The 13,865-nt window shown below is 50.1% G+C and overlaps 1 protein-coding gene across 1 annotated transcript in view; it reads left to right on the top strand.

Moving 5' to 3' along the window:
• The window catches only part of LOC120387503 (myeloperoxidase-like), a 50,357-nt gene that overhangs the window by 20,041 nt on the left and 16,451 nt on the right, over positions 1-13,865 (top strand). The window contains exons 5-7 of the mRNA XM_039508347.1: positions 1,203-1,406; positions 3,850-4,165; positions 11,946-12,106. Coding sequence (XP_039364281.1) covers positions 1,203-1,406; positions 3,850-4,165; positions 11,946-12,106 — 681 coding nt within the window. The remainder of the gene's footprint in view (positions 1-1,202; positions 1,407-3,849; positions 4,166-11,945; positions 12,107-13,865) is intronic.

Here is a 13,865-nt window from a genome sequence, read left to right on the forward strand (position 1 = left end):
CTAGACTCACAGGTGCCGGCTTCCTCCAGGCCCCTGTGGTACACAAACCCCCATTACACTCCACCCCAGGCCCTGCCCCCACCCCACCTCGTCCCGCCCAGTTCCCCCCTCTCCCCTGAGCGCGCCCTGTCCCCGCTCCTCCCTCCCTCCCCCCAGGCCTCCTGCAAGCCATGAAATAGCTGATCATTCAGTGTGGAAGGTGCTGGGAGGGAGGGGGAGGAGTTGATCCGGGTTGCTGGTGGATGGGAGGCGCTGAGGGGAAGTGGGGGGAGCTGATTGGAGCACCCACGGAGTCGGCGCCTATGGCCAGAATGAACCCAGCACTCCCACTCCTTCTGAGTCACCCAGGTTGCACTCCCTCCCACTGCTCTGACCCTCAGCTCCGTGGAGAAGTCAAGAGGAGAGGATCCACAGTACCACAATGGCAGAAGAGCTTCCCTTCCTCACGAGGGGAGAGCTCTGTTCACAAAGGGCGTCTTTCGTGTGCAGATGGCGGGTGATGAGCTCAGTCTGGCGTCAACACACATGACTGAATACACGCAGGGAGCAGACTGGTTGAGTAAGGAAGTTCCATTTTAAGAGTCACTGTTCAGAGTAAAACCACACTAACGCTTTCCCCATTCCCATCATTACGATCACTGTGTACTGTGGTTGTGCCTAAGACCCCAGTCATCAGGCAGGACCCATTGTGCTAGGCCCTGTGCAAACAGAACAAAAATCTTCCAATCTAGATATAAGATGAGGCAAAAGGTGGACACAGAGAGGCAGACGGGGAGCACAATGCAACAGCACAGGGCAGCATGATGGATAGGGTCTCAGCTCACCAGCTGCCTAAGCACTACCTAGCTTTTTGTAGGCGTGATGGCAAAGGAGAGTTTGAAGAGGGGTTTTGAAGGAGGAGAGTGAAGTGGCTTTGCAGATGTTTACAGGGATCTCGCCCCAGTTGCTGAATTGCAGCAAGGGAGAAAGCACAAAGCTGCTTCTTTAAAGAGTCAAGTGGGCGATGAAGGCTGCATCCTTGGCAGTTCATTGAACTTCATCACTGATGTTCAGAAATTGACTTTCAGCATAACAAAGTGTCGTGTCTGATACTTTCCTGAGGTCTGTAGCGGGCTACCCCGAAAGTTACAGCACTTCCCCTATGGAGCTAAACACGTTCACTATGTCTCAGCCATAAATGTTTTTGTTCTGATTCTGTGCAGGTTCGAAAAGTGTCAAATGAAATAATTCACACAGCCAATGAGAATGTCACCCAAGACCAGGAGCGTTCTCTCATCTTCATGCAGTGGGGTCAGTGGGTTGACCACGACTTGGACTTGGCCCCTTTCACTACTACAAAAATCACCAATAAAGAAGTTCATTGCGAGACCAGTTGCACCTTCGAGCCACCTTGCTTCCCAATTAAGGTACCACTACAACCCTGAGTCTTTTCCTCCCTTGCAGGAGCAGCCCCTGGGCTCTAAGACCGAGAATAGTGTATAATGTTAGACCCAGAAAAACTTGATGTTGAAAAAATAGAGATCAAAGTCGTGAATTCTTGAAAGAGCCTAAAGCACCTAGCACGCTGTATATTACAGGGGGAGCTGGGAGTAACCAGTGGTGCTGGGACATTTTTTATAGTGGGGTGCTGAAAGCCATTGAATGAAACTGTAAACCCTGTATATAATGGAATCCACTTCAAGCCAGTTCATGCGGCAGCACCCCTAGCTCCGACACCTATGGTAGTAACCTCTATATTTAGGTTGCCTAGCACATTCTTGTCCATGGGGATTGGTGTCCAAGCCTGGCAGTACAGCCTAGTGGGAAGAGCCTGCAGTCATGACAGGCCAGTGGCGAGAGTCTGCGGGGTGTGTGGTAGGGGAACCCAGGCCCTCCCTGCTCCATCGGGGACCCTGTGACTGGCAGGTCAGATACACAGCCTGGGGCAGACACCCCCTGAGCCTGCTCCCTGGGTCACTTCCTACCCCAGCCTCTGCCCCTCCAAAGTCACAGCAGAGTCTGCTTATGGACTCACTGATTGGCGATTCGCCCTGGCAGTGATCCAAAGACTCTTCTCCATCAATCGCAGCCCACTGCTCCCAGTCTCCCCAGCGCTCTCCGGTGGCTCAGCAGATGGGTCTGGTCCAAGCAGTGGGAACTCCTGTAGCCTCTCTGTAGGAGCTAACAATGAATTTTTCCCTTGCTTTATCCACCCTGACACAACTGGGATGCTCCCTTTTGAGCTCTGCCTCCATTGTGAGCAGGCCCTGCAGGTGCGGCTGGGCTGGGCCTTCTGGGCCCAGAGCTACTCCTTAACCCTTGGATCCCCAGTGTGGGGCTTGTACACCCCATCACAATTCCATCATAAAATACTCTTGCAAGCTTTTGTGGGAAGCTCTACTAGCTCCATTGTTTGCAATTGGCTTTTTAAATTTGGCACAGAGAAAGCCCTGAGCCAGAGAAGTGCCTGTTCGTTGCCCTGTAGAATTCTGTTCATGTTTTGCTGAAATACAATAAATAGTTGAAAAAATGGCAGGAAAATGTTGGTAGCCTGCTGAAATCCTAACTGAACACCACATTCTAAGGCTGGGCCCACACTGCTGCCAAAGAAACAGTAGCCACCCTACTGGGAATGTCTATCAGCTGTAACAGGGTATTGTGGGGAGAGACAGACTGGGATGCTGCACCCAGCACTTTCCCCAAGCAAAAGAAGACAGGGAATTATACGCACAAAAACTCCATGAAAGGAACACTATTTAGATTGCAAAGTCAAGCAATCCAAAGTTTAAAAATGCCAGAATTCAGGATTCCATGCAGCCTTTGTTCCATCCCCTGGAACATATGGATCATGCTACAGTCTTGTATTATGTGATAACACGCTCTTTTTTCTAGGATTGGTTTAGTGCACAGAATGGACACACAAAAAGCAGAGTTAAGAGCAGCCATAACATTTGTCATTTCCTGACTGCTGAGTGCTTGAGTTTGTGATCTAAATAATATTCTTTTAGCGTAGTTGGGCTTTTTGTTTGTTTTAATTGGGTTGTTTGAGGGGAGGGTTGTATGTAAAATGGTGCTGCTGGGCATCACTGTGGACATCTCAGTGAAAATCTCTGCTCTATATGCAGCTGTGGTCAAAAAAGCAAACGTGATGTTACAACGCATAAAGAATGGGATGGAGAATATGACAGAAAAAATGTAAAGGCCTTCTATAATTCAATAGACTGTGGAACTCATTGATACTAGATGACAAATGTAGCAAGATACAAAGAGAGATATGCATAACAAGAGCATCCAGAGGTAGAAATAGCTAATGCTAATACAATTTTTCACAGGGTTCTAAAATTCCTACTTCAGATTTTAAACCTAATCTTTTGCTATTAGGGGGGCAGATTATCTCATGACTGCCTACTGCAGGGGTTCATGGCACCTTGCTCTGAATCATCTGCTACTGAATGCTTTCAGAGACATGACATTAAACTAGATGTACCAGGGGTCCAACCCCCTGCTCAAAGCAGGACCAATCCCCAGGCAGATTTTTACCCTAGTTCCCCAAATGGCCCCCTTAAGGATTAAACTCACAATCCTAGATTTAGCAGGTCAATGCTCAAACCACTGAGCTATCCCTCTCTCTAGGTGTCCAGCTGAGGTCCCTTCTAACTCTGATATTCTATGATTCTCTGAATGCATTTGGAACATTTATAGATTCTAAGGCCAGGGGGTATTGTGATCATCTAGTCTGACCTCCTATATAACATAGATCTTCCCTAGAATAATTCCATTTGAACTAGGGAATATCTTTTTAAAAAATCCAATCTTTATCAACACATCGACACTTTAACTTGGGAGTAATTCTCTTTTTGTTTTCTACAGATTCCCCCTAATGATCCACGAATTAAGGACCCAAATACTTGTATGCCATTCGTCCGTACAGCTCCAGTATGCAATGCCAAAACATTTATGCGAGAGCAGATCAATGCGATCACCTCATTCTTGGATGCCAGCATGGTGTACGGCAGTGAAGTACCTTTAGCTAATAGTATTAGGAATCAGACAAACCAGCTGGGTTTGATGGCGCTGAACAAGAACTTTACTGATGCAGGGCTGGGATTACTGCCCTTTGAGAACAAATCCCAAAGCCTCTGTTTATTCACAAACAAGACCATGAATATCCCCTGTTTTAAAGCAGGTAAGTCATGTGACTGGAACACAATTAATTTTCTGAAGTGAGCTGCAGAGAAACTTAGCAGTGCCTGAGACAAATATAATGAGACATTAGAAACTATAGTGTAAAAGTGCTGTGTAAGAAAAAATGGGGGGAAGCATGAAAATCACACTGAAAATGGAAAGTGAAATGTTTTAAGCCCAAAACTTTTTTTTTCATTTTAAAATGTCATTACAAAACTAAATGAAAAGTTCTACTCAAAAGAAAAATTCCCACAGAAAAGCCATCATTTTTTCATGAAAAAATTTCCAATGGTCATTTTCCTCACGGAATTTACCATAAATTTTTTTTTGGCTTTTCAATCACTTTTTGTAATTTCCTAGTTTGTTTTAATAAACAGACGAACAAAACAACTGTAACACCCCTTTTCCCGCATGATCAACAGCAGAGTTTGTTCCAGGGTCTGGAACCTTTTGCACTTCAGCATAGAGCAGTACCAGTGACATGGAAGAGTGACTGCAGTATGTGCAAGCAATAATAAGCCATTTTTCTCTAAAACAATGGACTAGATCTGGAGAAACAGTCCACTTCACTCACGCTCATGGATTTGGCAAATTCTTTCTAAGAAGTAATGTGGCTAAGAGGATGAGACTCGAGTGGATGAGAAACCTGGGTTCTGTTCCCAGCTCTGTGAGGCTGATGTTATGAAATGTCTGTTCCTTTTTCTGTAAAAGGGGAGGTCTGACACCTGAGTCTTTGCTTAGTAGTAAGAATTATGAAGTGCATAAAATAATTAATACCAGTTAGTAGGAGAAGTGAGGTTAGAACCTATGGCTGTAGGTAAAGGGGAGTGAGGAGGTGAGGTGAGTGGCGGGGGGGCTGGCGGGGGAGTGAGGAAGCAGAGCGGCGGGGTGGGGAGCAGCGGGTGGGCAGGGGTGAGGAGGCAAGTGGTGAGGTGCGTGGTGGGGGGCTGGCGGGGTGAGGAGGCGAATGGCAGGGGAGCAGCGGGTGGGCAGGGGGTGAGGAGGAGGCGAGCGGTGAGGTGAGTGGTGGGGGCTGGCGGGGAGTGAGGAAGCAGAGCGGCGGGGGTGGGGAAGCGAGCAGCGGGTGGGCAGGGGTGAGGAGGCGAGTGGTGAGGTGAGTGGCGGGGGCTGGCGGGGAGTGAGGAAGCAGAGCGGCAGGTGCGGGGTGGGGCGAGCAGCGGGTGGGCAGGGGTGAGGAGGCGAGCGGTGAGGTGAGTGGCGGGGGCTGGTGGGGAGTGAGGAAGCAGAGCGGCAGGGGTGGGGAGCAGCGGGTGGGCAGGGGTGAGGAGGCGAGCAGTGAGGTGAGTGGCGGGGGCTGGTGGGGAGTGAGGAAGCAGAGCGGTGGGGGTGGGGAGCAGCGGGTGGGCAGGGGTGAGGAGGCGAGCAGTGAGGTGAGTGGCGGGGGCTGGTGGGGAGTGAGGAAGCAGAGCGGTGGGGGTGGGGAGCAGCGGGTGGGCAGGGGGTGAGGAGGCGAGCGGTGAGGTGAGTGGCGGGGGGGTTGGCGGGGGAGTGAGGAAGCAGAGCGGCGGGGGGGTGGGGAGCAGCGGGTGGGCAGGGGGTGAGGAGGCAAGCGGTGAGGTGAGTGGTGGCGGGGCTGGTGGGGGAGTAAGGAGGCGAGCGGCGAGTCAGCAGCAGGGTGAGGAGGCAGGCGGGGGGTGGGTCTGGCTGCGAGTGGGGGAGTGAGGAGATGAGCAGCAATCCACCCGCGAGCGCGGTGCTCGCCGCAGGCAGGGCGGTGTCTATGGTAGGGGAGTGAGGGGGCGAGAGGCGGGAGGGGGACTGAGGAGGGACGCAGGAGGTAAGTGGCGGGCGCATGGGCAGCGGGTGGATTCCCCCCTTTGGGGAGGCTAGCCCCTGACTCCACCCCTTCCACCCACCCCCTTCCAGCAAGCAAAACCCCAAGACCCCTGCCCCCACTGCGGCTGGAGCCACAAGCCCCCCACCCGGAGAAGGCCCGAGCATCCCCCACCTCAGTTGGAGGAGCCCCGAGACCCACCCACCCACACACACCTGCCCGGAGAAGCCCCAGGCTGGCCAAAGCCCAGAGCGCCCCCACCTGCCCAGAGCAGCCCCGGGCCAGCCACAGCCATGCCTCTCCTCCCCAACCCTCCCCAGACCCAAGCTGCCCAGATATGTTTTTCATTATTATTTGGACTTCTATTATGTCAAAGCATTTTTAAATTTACTTCAGAATTGTTGTACAGACAGCAACGCTTTTACCCAAAAAGCAAAATGTGGAATGGTAGTGGGCTAGCGAAAGATCTGAGTCCTCGCCCCACTTCCTTTACCCAGAGGCCTCCCTGCCCTTGAGGACTCTCCTGTTTGGCAGAGTTCTCGTAGCCCCAACAAGACTGGGCCCAGGATTCCTGGGGGCTCAACCCCAACCCTGCTGTGGCCACCTAGGACAGGGGCTCTCTGCACTGGGCACCTCCTGACCCACTGATTATTCCATACAATTTAAAGCAAATACAAGTTGTTTACTTAACAATCAATTTAAAGAAAAGAATAAGAATAAATGGGAAAACACATCACCCTGCTCTGTGGCAGGAACATTACAAACAATGTCTCTGGACATCAAAGCACTTTGCAGTCTGTTCCTTGTAGGCCCCAGGCCTCCTTCTCAGGCCCTGGCTGTGCTGCAGGGATGCTGTGGGTGGGACCCTTGAAATGGTGGTGACCACACACCTCCGGGCTTTGGGTGGTGGGATCCTTCTTTCCAGTGCCAGCCCCGGCAGCCTCCCAGCCTGGCCTGCATGGACCCTTGGCTGGAGTGTCTTTCTGCGCTGGGCCCTTACTTTACCCCTTGGCTGGCCCCAGTTGCTCACCACACTCTGGCTCTCTGGCTGCAGCTCTGCTCCCAGCACAGGATCTGCTCCCCCTGGGCTGTGCCTCTGGCTCTCTGGCTGCAGCTCTGCTCCCAGCACAGGATCTGCTCCCCCTGGGCTGTGCCTCTGGCTCTCTGGCTGCAGCTCCGCTCCCAGCACAGGATCTGCTCTTCCTGGGCTGTGCCTCTGGCTCTCTGGCTGCAGCTCTGCTCCCAGCACAGGATCTGCTCTCTCTGGGCTGTGCCTCTGGCTGCAGCTCCGCTCCCAGCACAGGATCTGCTCTCTCTGCGCTGTGCCTCTGGCTCTCTGGCTGCAGCTCTGGCCCCTCTGGATCTGGCCTGGCTCTGTTCTCCAGCTCAGCTTGGGCCCCTGCTTCCTCCTTAGCTCGGCCCCACTCTGTCTGACTCCGGCACATTCCTGCTCACACGGAGGACGGGACCCACACTGGCCTTCTGTCTCCCTGATTAGCCGGCCTGCCCTGTCAATCAGGCTGACCTGAAGCATTGGCCTCTTGCCATTGTTCCTGGGGACTGTCAGTCTCAGGGTCCTGATTTGCCATCAATCCCTCCCCTTTAGTGCTGGGAGCTAGCAGCCAAAACACCCCACTGAATGTTAGTACATCCAGGCCCCATAAAAACAACATATATCCACATCATATTATATTAAAAACCCATTAACAATTACGAAAGAACATTTAACATAGTTAACACTCCACATCTACTTCTTAATACTATACATAACAATATTCATCAACACACTACATAGAACCAATAAAATAAGTATCTCTAAGTCTAACAGGAAGTACACCTTTATTAGCCCTCTGGGACCTTCTTAAAACTGGTGGTTCGTTACCCATATTTTCTGTTTATACTGGGTCAGTTTGAGGATCTGGCCATTCTCGTTAGGGTTTGGGTTTGCCCCACTCTGTCCCCTCTGTATTCGGTTTGTGGGACTAGAACCATTTCCCAACTGGTTTCAGCCTCCTCAGAGTGTACTGATCTACGCCTCCATGGTCCCTGTCTGGACTAAGAGTGCAATGTTTCAACTGGTCCCTGTGTACTACTCTCTCAGGACCTCCTCGTTCAGGCCGAATGGTGTAAACTGGTAGCTCGGGATTGGTGTGAGCAACTACAATGTGGGGCTTTGACTCCACTTGTCCTGTATTTTATTACGCCCGGTGTCTATGGTTACGAACTAGTACACGGTCACCGGGCCTGATGAGAGCCCCACTGGACTTGCGATCATAAGCCCTTTTCCTACTTTGGGCAGTGTCTTTAGTTGTATTGAGAGCAACTTCACAGGCTATCTTCAGCCTGTCATGGTGACCTTTGACTTGGTCATCATAATTGGTCACCTCATCCTTAGAAAAGATTTCTTGATGTTTCTCTCATGTGCAGGAATCAGCCCTTGGCGTGCCACGTGAACAGGAACTGGCAGTCTCCCATCACATCTTTCTGGAAGAAAGGTAACTCGTCCTCCTTCTCCTCATCATCTGCAGCTCATTGTCTGGTACACAGCGGTGTTCATCAAGGATCTTCCCTTTCCACGGAGGAATAATGGTCTTCTGTTTTCTGCCCACTTTAACATTTCCAATATGCCTCCTGGGGCCCAGGGAATGACTCTGCCAATACTCTACTCCGCACAGCATTCTTCGTATAGTGCTCGTGACAGTTCATCCTCCTGGTTCCTTCTCCTGGTAAGAGTAGCTCCTTCAGCTCACTGATGATGTTCATTCCTAGAATCCCTGGAACTTCTTCTCCCATATGGCTCCCTTTTGACGCTTTGTCTTTCAGGATGAAGATGCATTTTCCTGGCAGCGTTTGGCCCATATACTCTATGTCTGATTCAAGGCACCGCCACTGGGATTGCCAGTCCATTAACAGCTGTTATAAACCGTGTGCTGTGCATGGTCAGGTCCTTGTCCTTCAAATATTTTTAAAATGCGACTCTGTAATGGTGGTGACTTCAGTATCTACCAAACATCTGGTCTTCACCCCTATATATACTTCAGCAGTTAGACAGTCTCCAAATGCTCAGAAGTCGCTAGATATGCTGGCACTGACCACGTTCCTCTCACTGTATGCAGAGGATTTTCCACCAAGGACAGGCCTAGGAATCCTTCTGCCACTGCTTGGCCTTCTACTCTAGATGGACCACTGGTGCCCCATTGGTTTCGAGTGCCTGGGACTCTGTTCTCCTTCTCAGTGAACATTCTCGGCTAGTATGTCCTGGCCTGTCACAAGTGTAACAAATGTATCTTCCCAGCTCATCCTTCAGTTGGATGTCTTGGCATATTGGTGGGGTTTTCCCTTTCATCACCTCAGTCATTACTTTCAGCATCTCCCCTGTTGGACCGCCAGTTTTGGACAGCTTCACTTAAGCTTTCCAATGTTAGCTGTGTTTGGGGCAGGGCTTTTCCCCAGCAGCTGCATTCAGGGTTACTCTTGGCTGTCTCTGCCACAGGAACTTCCTCTTCTTCTGACCACATAATGGCAGCCTGCATGAGTTCATAGAACTTCTTACTGGGCTCTTCCTTAAACCTCCTTTTCATTTCACGTCTGAGGAGTCATCACGAAGCCCCAACACCAGCTGCTCTTTCAGAACTGTATCTGGGTCTGGAACTCCACTTTGCTCATTCTCTCCTGGAGGTCATATGCATATGCCCGGATAGTTTCACCAGGCTCCTGCTTTCTCTCAAAGAACTCCTTTAGTCGGGTTCCAATAGGCACCTTGTCTCCATACACTTCTAGGAGGAGTTCAAATACCTTTTCCACATCTTTCTTGTCTGCCACTGCCATGAACTTTACTGTGGCCTTGGCCTGGCCCTTGAGATGTTCCTCTATGAAGTCTACATGGTCTTCTACAGGTACTCTTAGCACACGAGAGCTGCCTTCACAGACTTGACCCACTCTTCTACCGTAATGTCTCCTGGTCTTGTCGGGAAGCCACCAAACTCTGTGACCTTGGACATATATAGTAGCGGGTTTCTTAGCTTCTGCTGCCTGTTGGTCTATTACTGCCTTGGCCAGCGATAAGGCTTCTCTCTGTTCAGTTCTAGCTTGTTGTAATGCCTCCGCTTGGTCTGATAATCTGCGCTGAAGTTCAGCAAACTGGGTTCGTAGTTCTTCAATTCCAGCCATGGTAGAGTGCTCAACCAGGCCTGGACAGTGCTACTAGAACTCAACCAGTAAACCAATGGGGTGGACCTGTGGATAGGATCCTGTTGAATGGTCCAGGATCTGAGTCTGCCCTTGAGGACTCTCCTGTTTGGCAGAGTTCTCGTAGCCCCAACAAGACTGGGCCCAGGATTCCTGGGGCTCCCAACCCTGCTGTGGCCACCTAGGACACTCTGCACTGGGCACCTCCTGACCCACTGATTATTCCATACAATTTAAAGCAAATACAAGTTGTTTACTTAACAATCAATTTAAAGAAAAGAATAAGAATAAATGAAACACATCACCCTGCTCTGTGGCAGGGAACATTACAAACAATGTCTCTGGACATCAAAGCACTTTGCAGTCTGTTCCTTGTAGGGCCCAGGCCTCCTTCTCAGGCCCTGGCTGTGCTGCAGGGATGCTGTGGGTGGGACACTTGAAATGGTGGTGACCACACACCTCCGGGCTTTGGGTGGTGGGATCCTTCTTTCCAGTGCCAGCCCCGGCAGGTTAAGGTCCTCCCAGCCTGGCCTGCATGGACCCTTGGCTGGAGTGTCTTTCTGCGCTGGGCCCTTTTACCAAGGTTCCCCCCCTTGGCTGGCCCCAGTTGCTCACCACACTCTGGCTCTCTGGCTGCAGCTCTGCTCCCAGCACAGGATCTGCTCTCACTGGGATGTGCCTCTGGCTCTCTGGCTGCAGCTCCGCTCCCAGCACAGGATCTGCTCTCCCTGGGATGTGCCTCTGGCTCTCTGGCTGCAGCTCCGCTCCCAGCACAGGATCTGCTCTCCCTGGGATGTGCCTCTGGCTCTCTGGCTGCAGCTCCGCTCCCAGCACAGGATCTGCTCTCCCTGGGATGTGCCTCTGGCTCTCTGGCTGCAGCTCCGCTCCCAGCACAGGATCTGCTCTCCCTGCGCTGTGCCTCTGGCTCTCTGGCTGCAGCTCTGGCCCCTCTGGATCTGGCCTGGCTCTGTTCTCCAGCTCAGCTTGGGCCCCTGCTTCCTCCTTAGCTCGGCCCCACTCTGTCTGACTCCGGCACATTCCTGCTCACACACGGAGGACGGGACCCACACTGGCCTTCTGTCTCCCTGATTAGCCGGCCTGCCCTGTCAATCAGGCTGACCTGGAGCATTGGCCTCTTGCCATTGTTCCTGGGGACTGTCAGTCTCAGGGTCCTGATTTGCCATCAATCCCTCCCCTTTTAGTGCTGGGAGCTAGCAGCCAAAACACCCCCACTGAATGTTAGTAAGGGGGCAACAGTCCCCTTACAAAAAGAAACAATAATAAAAAAGACAAGAACATGCAAAGCATCTTATTTGTGTTTCTATTTTGTTAGGTCCACTCAAGAATAGAGATAATTGTGCATTATTTTTATTATTGAGTTTGCAAAAATCAAAACAAACCCCCCAAGACCTTACATTAATAAGTTACAATGATTTGGATGTATATATGTGCATATTACTTTACTAACTTTAGGAAAAATAAATAATTTTAGGGAAAAAGTGTCAGTGAGGCCTCCAGCAAGAGCTGGTGGCCGTACTCTGAGGCCACCAAAAAATTTGTTGCGAGAACCCCTGCACTAGGACCAAATTTCCAGTCCCTGCCCCACATCACGGAGGTGCTCGAGATCCTCAACAAAACAGTTGTAAGAACATTTTAACATGGTCAAAATAATATTAATTCCCTAGCCCTGTTCTTGGAAGTGCAGCTCACCTTACAATGCAGGAGTCTAATATAGCAAGTTAAAAACAGTTCCTTAGCTGAATAAAATATAAAATTATACTGTATTTTTATAATTTAGGTGATGCACGAGTAACTGAAAATCTGGGACTTACAGCTCTACACACACTCTTTGTGCGGGAGCACAATCGCTTGGCTGCCGAGTTGAAGAAATTAAATCCACAATGGGATGGAGAGAAACTCTACCAGGAGGCCCGAAAAATCATAGGTGCCATGACCCAGGTATTAGCCGCAATATCGTTTTTGCTGCCATTCACTTGTTGATTAAAACATTTCTTGCTCAGATTTAGACATGATTTTTTCCCTCCAGAATTGCCTGTGCAGGTTCCTACACACCAAACTCGCTCAGCCCTGTAGCCACTGGGGCTATGCGTGCAGCAGCCTGCAGATCTAAATGTTTTAGGCACCCTCTGTGCTGCAAGTCGCCTCTGCCTTATCATTCACAGCTCAGTTTTAGTGGCTTAGTGTTGTACAAATGGAAATAATGACTGTGTCAGATATTGAAACCGCGTGCGGTATCTTTGGGAACCAATGCAATCAGTCTATGAATAGTTTCAGTGTGATTGTGTTCTACTCCTTGGGGGTAGTTACCACAGCTCCTCCAGGAATTAAAAACAGTGAGGGATGATTAACACGAGTTGCTAAGACAACTCCATGGGTGGATTGCATTTCTTGGCTCAGACTGGGTTTTCCAGAGACAGGGAAAGAACTTGGGCTATAGAATGGTTGAGTTTAAACACGCTCGGGGTCCTCATTTTGATTCAGCACACAGACAGGACCTTTGGTTCTAAGAGGACCCCACCGCCAGCTGCAGGGTTGGAAGAGATGTTAGCCTACCAGACTCCTCATGTGGAAGCTGGGTGATTTCTGACATGTTTAGTTTGGGTGTAAGAACTTTAATTGTTTTTATATGTTGTCTCTGTGATGCTTTTATCCTAAGAATAAATGTACTCTGCTGAGAAAGAGGTGTGGGAGTTGGTAACTACTGGCTTGTGCCAGTTATTGCCCTTAGAGAGAAAGCACAGCCCAGGCTGACTGGCTTGATGAGGATATAACGGTGGGTGGCAGGAGGCTGTGTAGCCTTAAAAACCCAGAGATGCGGGTCTCTCGCCAAGGAACTTTACATAGGAGGGGGGAATACAGGTGCAGTAACCCTGAAACTGTGACAATAACAAAAGGAAACCTAAGGAGTTAATTTTTGTCCCTAACATGGCCATTGCAGGGAGACATATCTGCAAACACAGCACCTCATGCAATAACAAAATGTCTGCAATGCCTCAGAATATAACCGGCTGAGAACACTGGTGAAGTGCCTACTCCAAAACTCTAGGTTACGGGGCGACTTAATCACAGTCTATAAGTATCTGCCTGGGGATTAAATACTTACTAATGGGCTCTTCAATCTAGCAGAGAAAGGTGTAACAGACCAATGGCTGGAAGTTGAAGTTAGACAAATTCAGCCTGGAAATAAGACGTAAAATGTTAACGAGGAGAGGAATTAACCATTGGAACAACTTCCCAAGGGTCATGGTGGATTCTCCAGCGCTGGCAATTTTAAAATCAAGACTGATGTTTTTCTAAAATATCTGCTCTAGGAATTATTTTGGAGAAGTTCTATGGCCTGTGCTATATAGAAGGTCAGATGAGATTATCACAATGATTCCTTCTGCCCTTGGAATCTATGAACTGTGCCCCCCAGCTCATCTTGCACCATGCAAACAGCCAGCAAGGTGATGACTTATGGTCATCATGCCCCAGCAGAAGTTGTTCTCTGCTCAGCCTTTGGTGCCCAGGAGCTGAGAGATGTCCAATCCACCTTCAAAGAAGCAGGGAGAATTCTGAAATCCATCATCCTGTGCTGGTACCAAGTATTGTGAATTAACAACAGAGTCACCTGTGTCACTAAGGCAGAATTGTCTGCCCTTGAAGGACTCTGACACTGCAGCTCTGGACAGCATGCCTTGTCTAGAGCCATATCCAT

This window comes from Mauremys reevesii, linkage group 20 (genome assembly GCF_016161935.1).
Source record: "Mauremys reevesii isolate NIE-2019 linkage group 20, ASM1616193v1, whole genome shotgun sequence".
In the NCBI taxonomy this organism is placed as follows: domain Eukaryota; kingdom Metazoa; phylum Chordata; order Testudines; family Geoemydidae; genus Mauremys; species Mauremys reevesii.